This window comes from Perca flavescens, chromosome 9 (assembly GCF_004354835.1).
Source record: "Perca flavescens isolate YP-PL-M2 chromosome 9, PFLA_1.0, whole genome shotgun sequence".
Classification (NCBI taxonomy): Eukaryota; Metazoa; Chordata; class Actinopteri; order Perciformes; family Percidae; genus Perca; species Perca flavescens.
Window position 1 is genome coordinate 16,595,842 of NC_041339.1, and position 10,842 is coordinate 16,606,683.

At 39.4% G+C, this 10,842-nt stretch overlaps 1 protein-coding gene across 1 annotated transcript in view; it reads left to right on the plus strand.

Annotated features, from left to right (window-relative positions):
* Window positions 1–5,748: 5,748 nt before the first annotated feature.
* plpp2b (phospholipid phosphatase 2b) overlaps window positions 5,749–10,842 on the plus strand; it is a 22,657-nt gene continuing 17,563 nt past the window's right edge. Inside the window, exon 1 of the mRNA XM_028587571.1 lies at window positions 5,749–6,433. Within this exon, the coding sequence (XP_028443372.1) occupies window positions 6,355–6,433 (79 nt within the window). The 5' untranslated portion in view covers window positions 5,749–6,354. The remainder of the gene's footprint in view (window positions 6,434–10,842) is intronic.

A 10,842-nucleotide genomic window follows, 5' to 3' on the forward strand; every position in this document is an offset into this window, starting at 1 on the left:
GTAAATGCGAACATAGGTAAGTCACTGACTGCAATCACACTTTTCTCAGGTTCTGCAACTTTGATGATCCCCAAGACCGTTAATCAATGAGTCAGTCACTATCACTCTGGACAGGTGTCAGATAGGAAAGTGATTACGTGATTAGAAGTTTATTGGAATATGACGAATCTTGTCGGTGTAAGAGTAAAAACTAATGTAATAACAGACGTTGGGGTCCAAATATGCTGAAATGCCATTTTACATCCAAGTAATGTCCAATCTTTGAACAAAGTGTGAACAAAGGTACGTTAGTGATATTTTTAGTGGGACAGATCCAAACTGCGTTGTGGATTTAACAAACACTCTGAAAAGTTTCCATCACCGACCCCTGCCGTCAGACATAATGAAATACACTGACAAATGTCACACATGTAGATGCAATAACATTTCTAATAATATATTTTATAGTGCAAATCTCTTAACGGTTTCTCAATTGCCTGTGTCCCAAAACTATCATGTTCCCTCATGTTAGTCATATAAATTTTGAGGAAGACAAACTTCTCTATTCTCAGTGCACTTTTATCATCGCACAGTATTTAAATGAATTGGCACAGATATTATTCTAAAGTTTAAACCTACAGTTTAATATCTCAAAAGAATATGCCAGTTCCAGGATAAGAATCCTATAGACTTAACCCCCGATGTGAGGTCATAGATATGATAAATACATATATGGACAAAGCTTATACTAAAGATTACAGTGAATATTAGTTGATTATTTGATTGATGAGCTTCAAGATACCTCCTTATTAAGAATAATTAAATAAAAAAAAAAAGTCACTTCACAAAATCATGTATTGGTTTGTGTATCCATTCATACACAACGTACATATGTGGAATTTTCTTCTGCACGTTAGTCACACTCTCTAAAGAGGCAAAGGCAATGTTACAGGGAACGAATGAAAGGATTAAGCCCAAAGTTCTTTCTTCCATCTGTCCTTTTTATTCCTCGTTTCTGTCTCATGTGGAAGCTCTTCCTGTTAAAGCCAAGCCAGTTTCAGATCAATATTTGTTTGGTCTTTGTTTACATGAGAGTGGGTGGGGGGGGGGGTCATGACGAGACCATGAAGGCAGGAAACGGCACCGAATCACTCCCTTTAATTAATTCTTTTATTTTTAGCAATTTATATATTGTACTGCTTCTGTTATGTTTGTTTATAATTATTATATTTTGTAAAAATAAAATAAAAAGAAACTATTAAAATGAACATGAGTGAAATATGTATGAATTACTTTTTAAAAGCTGATGCAGCACCTGCACTTGTTTGTGAGACTAGCAGTGGCTCATACACTACTAAATCTTTCACTGGGACGAATTCCCGAGCCTACTCTCCAAACAATGTTTTTGTCCCGAAAACACGCAAGAAGTGGCACGGGACATGACTAGGCATATGCTACACAGGATTTTTGGATGCTCCCCCCCCAGAAACAAGCAGTTTCAGAAGTTTCTTTGGATGTTTAGACACTTTTTGTTCCTGAAAGGAATGCATGCTGACCACTGAAGGAAACTTTGTTACAGCAGTATTTCAAGGTGGGAATTTGATACTCAAAAGATACTAGAATCACTTAGTTTTGCCAAGTTGTTAAAATTGAATACAAACGATTTGCTCCACCTCTGGTGCCCTCTGCTGGTCCCAGGTAGCAGGTGAAGGAACAGAGCAACGCTGCAGTCATGGCTTCATCACCCGATACAGCATGTACTGTCAGATGGAGAGCGAAGCAACAAGTAAGGTTTAAACACACAGACGATTGGCTGACATACTGTACTTCTATACTTTGTGTTGTGCCTCCCAAAAAAAGTATACAGAAACTATTGTTATTTGCTTGACAAGAATGCTCAAAAGTATTTATTGAGAGCCTTGCAGTGACATGGAAATATAATAAGCATATTTGTTGTGTTTCAATTAAAATAATACATGTATGTCTCTTCACTACAATGGCTGAGACTCTACTGCGAATCATGCGCCAATCAAAACCTAACACCTTACATTTGGTGGTCCTTGTATGTACTGTACGTGTGTTCATAAATGCATCTGTGTGTTTGTCAGAAGACGCATGTTCGGAGAGGACCATCCTGGTGTGTGTCCTCCCGCCTGTGTTCATCATAGTGTTTCTCCCTCCTCATTATCGCTGCATGTAGACATGGTGAGATGATCTACCAGTACAGTTTTGTACCAACAGTGATGCAAAAATAAAGTTGTTTAATCTATGGCTTTCAAATAAAGCAGCTAAAAGTGTATAGCAAGAAAAACCAATTCCAAAGGCAACAAGTGAAATAATCTCTAGGTATAAAATTATTAGTCTTATTACAAGATGTCCAGGACTCCATATCATACAGTAATAAGGCATCACAACCATACGTTGCCTTGAACCAACAAAAAAAGTCAATATTTTTGTCTTTAAGCAATATGTAATATAGTGTATTATAGACTAGAGATTATAGACTTCTTTGAGTAACTTTCATTGAATCATGGAGGTTTTATCAAATGTGTACAGTACATTATTTTCACCATATCCATACAGTTGTACACACTCAACTGCTGTCCAGTATTGGCGAACACCAAAAGAGCTCTAATGTAGCAGTTCAAAATCAAAATCTAAATCAAAAGAACTTTGTTTGTGGTCAGGCACATTCAAAAACAACATACAACGATACATAGTCCGTATTAATCATTCCAGAGAATAAATAAATGCTAAATACTAAAATACTAAAAGAAACTAAAAACCCTGGGGGTAGGAGTAGAGGGGTGGGTAGGGAGAATAGGTCAGAGTACTTCAGGTATACCATGTCTGGATTCTCACTTCTGCAGTCATTGGTGTACAGGGTGAACAAAACTGGGGAAATCACAGAACCTTGAGGACAACCTGTGGAGATGGTTCTGACTGAGTTGCAGTGGCCATTAAATCTCACCGTTAAGTTAGGTGTTAAGTTACTTAATGTTTGTATGAAGTATAAAATGAAATGACTGTAGTAGTTCAGTGCTACCTTTAGATGTTACCAGACCAGCAGATGTTCCCTGCTGGTCCAAGGAATACAAAGAAAGTTGGAAAATTTTGTTTAGTTGTCGTTGTCGTTTCAGCTACATGTTTTAATATGTAAGAGTGATATCAGAGAATAAGAAGTGCATGTTGACAGCAGTATACCAGCAGGAAAAGCCCTCATGTGACGCAACTCTCCCTCTATCTCATCTGGCCTCCTGTTCTCCAGGCCAGGTTTTACTGACAGATTAGGAGCTACGCTGCTAATTACACGAGCTATTTATTTGAGGAGAACAAATGCATGAAAGTGGCCATGTAAGGCACCTCGGGGAAGGCAGCTAAATAAAGTTCATATGTTTTTCCTACTCAGTTAACAGAAAACTGATAGTAGGGTTCTTACAAGGCAGAGTAACTAAATGACAAATTGCTTTTTTCCCCCATTTTTTTAATAAAAGTGCAATTTACAAGCAGAAAATCAATGCTTTGTTTTCTCTGCTTAACCCTCGTGTTGTCTTCCTGTCCACCAGGAATTTGTTGTCCTTCCGGAAAAATTTGAAAATGAATTGTTTTTGTCACTTTTTCCAATGCATTTGACACTTAAAAAAAAGTTGTTGTCACTTTTCTCAATGCTTTTTTAAATTCATGGTCAATACACCTAATTTATATAACATTTTACGTAATTTTTGATTTAAAAAAAGCAGGAATTATGAATTGTTTTGACTAATAGTCTGTGAGTGAATCACAGACTGGTATCTGTCAAAGTTTAGTCAGGATATGTTTTGAAACCATTTTGACATTTTTTTTCAAATGCTATAAAATTGAATAAAACACCCAAAAGTCAATGAAAGTAATCATCAATTGTACCTGCGAAGAATGTTGTATGTGTTCCATACAACGTGCATGCATCCATGTTATTTTGGGGCAATGTGGTTGTAAGAAACCCCTATTTCTGATATAAAAAACTTTAAAAACAAGTCGAATTTGACCCAAGGACAACGCAAGGGTTAAATTAGCAGAGTTGTCTCCACTGAGTATGCGTGAGTGTGAGACTCAGAATGTAAATCTGATGGTCTCTTGTCAGAAGAAATGTTCTTTATTTGCATTTCAGTTGACAATAAAACAACACAGGGCCATCAGTGTGACTGGTAGCTATCACTAGTTAAACACACAACATTAACAACACAAGTGTAGGCTATCTCAGGTTAAAAACATCTGCATCCAGCTAGCAATGGCACTTTGTTCCAAAGATTAACAGACAACTTTTTTGTCACAAAGGGCATAACGACCCGCTGAACAAAACTTGAAATGTCCAAGCATTGTTTTTAAATGTTGACACTGTTGTAGTTGAGGATACGTCCTAAATGGTTTTTCGAGGTAAGAAATAAAGGTCGATTGTGTACTCACTGAAGCAGACTGACCTGACTTAGGGCATATATGCTTAACCTTACCTCCACAAGCCATCAACGAAAAGATTGTTTCATTTTATTTCACAAAGCAAAATGTGGTGGCTGAAATAACAAATATGAAATGTGGAGGCATTCCTTTATGGATTGGGACCATATTTGTGAATCTATTTCCTGCAGCAATCTGGCAATGTCATCCCAGATTCCTTATTTATTTTTTATATTTCAATCCGTTTTACTAGAGTTTCGGAGTCTGTTGAAATGAGCTTGTTATTGTTAGAAACCATCACAAGGGGGCAGAAAAATCTCAGTTGTCCTTGTACTAACAGCTGTTCCCTTTCCCCCTGCTTTCACCCCATAGCAGTATTTCAAGGTGGGAATTTGATACTCAAAAGATATATTATTGATGTTTCATTTGCATACTATCAAGTTGTAGTCGGCAGCTGTACAGTGCCAAATATAATCTCATGTTAGTGCCTTTAATTCTATGTTTTGCAAATGTGCAGAAAGTCAAATAAAGATGCAATTCAGAGTTTGTGCACGCAAGATTATCTACTTATCAACTCAAGGGTGCTGAACTAATAGACTTAGGGGTAAACGTGGTGTTTGACATGCAAACAGAGTCAACTGTTAATACACACAAATTACTCTAATGTGCTATACACATGGATGGATGTTGCCAGCAAGTGGTGGCCTGATATTGACAGCTGGTGGGGAAACATCCTGACTGCCTGGAGCAAATTAAAAACACACACGAAAAACTAACAGCATGGCTTAGAGTCATGCTGGTGTTAAATCATGCTAATGTTGCTACAGTCCCAGCAGGGCATATTAAAGTATCCCTGCTTTGTTAAGATGGAAGTTTTGTCTTCTATATATTTTTTTTTTTTTAATCACCCACCAAGTGTGCACAGTGTGAGTCCACCTCCCAGGGACAAGAAGGTGTTGACTAATATGTGTGCACTTTATTTAGAACTTGTTTGCTTTTTAGTCAGTTTCAATATGAATGTCTCTCACAATTGGGAGGAGGGTGCACTGAGGGAAAAGGTTAAGTTCTCAACAAAACTGAGCAGCTCGAGTGTTAGTCCTGTGGGGCATTTATGGGGGAACTAGAGTGCATGATGGGATGAGATCATTTAGGGCTCTCATCTATGTGAGGATTTCAGAAATGGGGGCAGAGCTGAGTCCTCAATTAAAGCCACAGCCTCAGTGTAGTGCTTTTAAATCCCATGAGTGTGTGTTCTTGATCAAGTCCAGATAATGAGGTCAGGTGTAACGACAGTCAATTGTTTCACGAGTCATTAAACCTGACAGCGCACTTTGTGTCAGATTTACTGCTGTTCTGATCCATAAAGTGTTACTGAAAAGACATTAAAAAAAGTTGGCTTGCAAGGCAGGGAGAGAAAAGCTTAGCAAAAAACCTCAGATAGATTTTCTCACTTGCTCTTTGCACGGGGATCAGATAGCCAGAGAGGAGCCAGACGAGGAAGTAAGGAGGAGGGACCAGTGCGGTGGTGTGTGTGCGTGCGTGTGTGTGTGCGTGTGTGTGTGCGTGTGCGGACGAAAGCGTTTATTCTAGCTCCTCCGGACGCCTCCAGCGCTGTGAAATCGGAGGAACTCTCCAGTTCTGCTGTTGTACCCAAAGCAGTAGGTCTAATGCGCTCAACAGGACGCAACACTACAGCGCTGCTTCGTATCTGCTCAGTTTTTTAACACGCTGTCGTTTAAAAAAAAGAAAGAAAGTTGCACACCTTTGCTGTCAAATGGTAGCAGCACAGGTAGGGAAGAGGATCCCGGAAGAACCCGTAGTGCAGGTTGCCAGATTGTTTGCATAGGCTTTTATTCCAAAGTTAGCGAGCGTCGATGGACTTGTTTGCCTCATTACAAAAAGTAGGCTAGTTATTCTCTCTTCAAGTTATTGATTTGAACGCGAATGAGCGAAAATAAGAAGATGAAGGAGCTGAGGAAGAAAAAGCTGTTCGTGGTGGTGGACGTGCTGTGCGTTGCAGTTGGTAAGTTATGGACACTAAGTACAGAACTATACGTCAGCATTATCCGCCTATTATCTAGGAGTTGCACTTCAGTGTTGTCAGCGAGAATCCTGACACCATGAAGATCATGTATTTGTGGGGACAGCGGGTTATTGCCAGTCCGTTCGGTGTGTTTGTGTATTTTGCACTCATGACAGCAACCTCGGGAAGCCTTCCTTTATTCTCACGTTAAAGGGACACGACGAAGACGTGTTTTTTAATGAGAGGGAAGAGCTGCAGGACAACACAGGAGCTATTGTATTCCAGTATCTCTTTTAAAAGGCAAGTTAAACAACTGTGGTTCCATGCCTGAGTCCAGTAAGAGCAGCCTGCCATCCCGCTTTGCTTATGCAGATCTGCAACATTGTCCAGGCTGAAATGTGACATTAAGTAGCACCATGCGTAAAACACAGGAGGAACTCTCATTCTCCTCACAGGCCCGCTGCTGCATGCTCCAAACTACTCACCAAAAACTTTGCAGGACTTTTACAGAGCCTCAGGAAGCTCAATGTTTGTTTATGGAAATGTGATATGCGTGTGTGCCCCGAATATTCCTCATTTTCTTCAATAGTGTGTCTGCCAGGAAGCTTCTCAAGAATTCCCCCCACTTCTCACATACCGTGCACTTCTCAAGATGTTGCTTCCACATTGCTCCACTGATCATTGTTTTGCAATTTAGCTTCAGTTTTAGATATATTTAGTTTTAGTTTTCCATTGCTTTAGTAACGAGATCATATCACTACTGTACAGGTTTTTGTCTCCTCGTCTCTGGCTAATGAATAAATAATGAGATGGTGTGGTCATAGTTGTCAACATTTGTCTTTTGCTATCAATCTTTAATGAATGGAACTGAATAGGATATGATATACAGAGGACTGCATGTGTCATTTCAATAATTATAAAGCCTTCCATTAGCTGTTATGATTAGGGTAATGGGTTGTTTGGTGCAAAATGTTAAAAATGTTTGGTATGTGTTTTGTTTTGTGTATATTTGTTATCTTGCTATTATATATCATATATACAGGAACTATTTACAGTCGAATGAGGGGTGGGGAAAATCACAAGCTCCGGCTCCAGCTCCTTTTCGGACAGATTTAACATATTATTTGTAACACTTTATAGATATTGTTTTTCCTTTTGGTGAGTTGCTATGCACTCATTGTGTTTTTTTTATTTTTTTTATAATTTATTTTTTTCGAAATAAAATAAAGATTGAAGATTAAAGATGATCTAATTGGACAATGAAACAGGAATACATCAAACATTTTACAAATGGGATTATTGAACCCATGAATATAGAGATTACAAATCTATTAATCATTAATACATGTCACAAAAAAAGGGTTTATAGAAAAACATCAAAACAATCAAATGCATCATTCAAAATTGATTCATTCATTTATAGATTTATATCCATTGACGTGACACCTGTGGTCCTCCATGTAAATCATAGGCCTCTGATAATAACATTTACATTGCAGAAACCAACAGAAGTGAGAAGTCCCCACCACCACCTTCAGAAAAATCAGTTTTCAGCCTCAGAGTCTGTGTCTGTAGAATGCACCACTGTGGTGGGACTTTGGTTTTCTGTATTCATGCCACAAGCCCTTGACTGACGGGTGTTGCATAATGGCCTGGGTGTTTGGCGCTGTGTTCTTTCCCTGTTGTGTCTGCGCTGGTGATAGTGGTGGAAGTTGGAGGGAGAACTCTGAAAAGGATGTGCAGATCTGCTCTGCTCTGCAGTTTCAGTCCCTCTATGGCCTTTCCGAGAGCTTAGGGGTGTTTTTCCGTCTGTGGGAACATCCCCAGACTGCCGAACTTGATAAGCCTCACCATTTCACTGTCACAAGTCTGGGATTAACGTCTGGGTTGGGTTTGATCGCTCAGGTCTGGATAGCGGCATCCCACCCTTTTGCCTCTCCCCCCCCTTTGCCACCCAAATAATTGTCAAGTCAACCCCAAGCTTATGTGAGGTTGCCCCAGCCATGTAATAATAATAACATGGTAGAGCTTGTAATTATTCCATTAGCCTATATGGAAACAGAGTCTTGAGTTGGGTTTTGTCTGCATTTGGAACTATTTACATTTCATATTGTAAAAATTGCCATGTGAATCTACCAACGCTGACATTATCCAGTCTGATTGACAACTGCTTATATCTTCTTCTTTTCTTCCACGGAAGCGATTTCTTTATTCCTCTCTGACTCTAAATATGAATCTCCTGTAATGCAGCGTACATGTATTTCTTTTTTGTTATGTAATTTAAAGGCCAAATAAAATCAGCCGATGCAATCACAAAGCCATTTCTTTGGCATGCTCTCTGTCCCGTACACCCTGCCCTGCCCAGGTCAAACTAACAACTGTTGTTGTGGATGAGCCGACGTCTATCTTCAAACCATGTCAAACACTATCTCTGAACCTCTTACTGAAGATATATCTGATACAAAATGGCTGCTTAGAGCCAAGGTTTGTCCTAATAAGAAACCTATCTGATTCATGAAGGACATTAAGTTGTTTTTGCTTTTCAAATATCTGCCCTGGTCTTGAGTTTGTTGTTCATTTGAATCTCTTGACCTTCTCCATTCTTTCCTCACTGTATCCTCCAGTCCTACTTGTCTTGTCTGTGTAAATCTACACTCAGCACAAGTAGATGGTGGGTGTTGGCTGAGAGCACAGACAGGAAAGGCCGGGGGGGGTTAACCTCTCCCTGCCCACAGCTCATAGTCATAGGTGCAGTGCAGCAGGTTGTCCGGCAGGCGTTGTGAATGGCAATGATCTTGTGTGTGTTGTGAGTAATGTGCTAAATAAGCAGTTAGCAATGTGTGTGTGTGACTTAGAGTCATCTGTAGGCTTTGTGACGTAAAGTAAGTTGTGACAAACCAGTTCATCTTGAAAGTCTACTATGCATTCCATTACACTCAAATGTGACAAAAGGATCAACTGAAGTTTCATTTTGATTCTCTTGTTAGAAAAATGACACTGGGTTACAGTATTTCATTATTAGTTTTGTGTATCCTAATCCTGTGGATTTGAGCTCCCAGCCGGTGGAGAGTCTCCACACGTAGCGGAGTTATTTCGTTTTGTATCAGCATCTTATTGACTGATTCATTACCTGATACAATAGAGTTTGTTCCCAAAGCCCCCACAGCTGTGAAAGTATCAAATAGTTGCTACGTATTTCCTCGCATTATTTTCCTCTTCTTAGACCGTGGTTGCATGTAAATATCCCCTTGCTCTGTTCTCTGACCTCGCTGGATGTCGGTTCGAGTTTGTTGGTGAAGCCGTGCTGCAGCGTCTCCAGGGAGCTGGGCCTCTCATGCCGGTGTGTTGGGAAGACTGATCGTCCTGAGTTCTCAGTGTAAGCCTTGTTGGGAATTGTTTTCCTCAGGAGAGCTCTGTCATGGAAACTGAAGCCCTTTTATCAACAAGGAACATCCCTCTGAGAAATACCAAGCCTAGTTTTTTTTTTTTTTTTTCTTCTTCTCTTGTTCTCCTTTTTTGTATTGATCTTAATTGCACAATGATTTCTGGTAAACTTGTAAGTCTTTTATCGGTCATACTCTAAAGTGGATGAGGATCTTTTGTGGTGGTCTTTTTTTTTTTTTTTTTTTAAATCCTAACCACATTAATTGTGAGACATTAAAGCCACATTCCCCAAAAGTCAAGTCAAGTTAAGTCAAGTACACAGATGAGGATAAAAGGTTTAGTGGTGAGCTGGTAGAACATTTTGGAATTTTGAGATGTAAGGCACTTTTGTGAGTGTATCTTTGATGTAATTACCTCCGCCAAGGAGGTCATGTTTTCAGCTCGGTTTGTTTGTTTGTCTGTCAGCATGATTACTGAAAAACTTCTGGTTTCATGAGAGACTGGGGAAGTGTGTACCATGGGCCAAGGAAGAACCCATGAGGTTTTGGAGTGGATCCGAATCATGGTGCGGGAAAAACAAATAATTTTTCACTTTTTAACATTGTGAGATAGGGGCGTTTGTGCTGCATTCATATGGTGTCAGAATAATCTGAAAAATTAGTTCTGACTGGGAAAGTTCACACTGCATGAGATAGGGGATGCCTTGGAGTGCCCTTCTAGTTATAATAGTTATTATTGTTTTTAAGACATGAGGAGGAAATTGCGTTGTTTAGGATTTCATGAGAAACTTTCCCTAACTCCTTTGTAAGTAAAACCAGTTAGCGCCTGCTGTTCTAATGTAGCTTTCCAGTGTCTTTTAAATGGTGATGATTAAAATGCTGCAGAAGTCTGCCAACATGTTTATTCTTTCCAGTAAAGTTTGACAGAAAACATATGCATAGAGAGGGAAGCGGAGTGAGCGACGATTACTTGTTGACAGTGACTAGGATTTTTGGGAAATGTGGCTCCTAATTTGGAGAAACCCA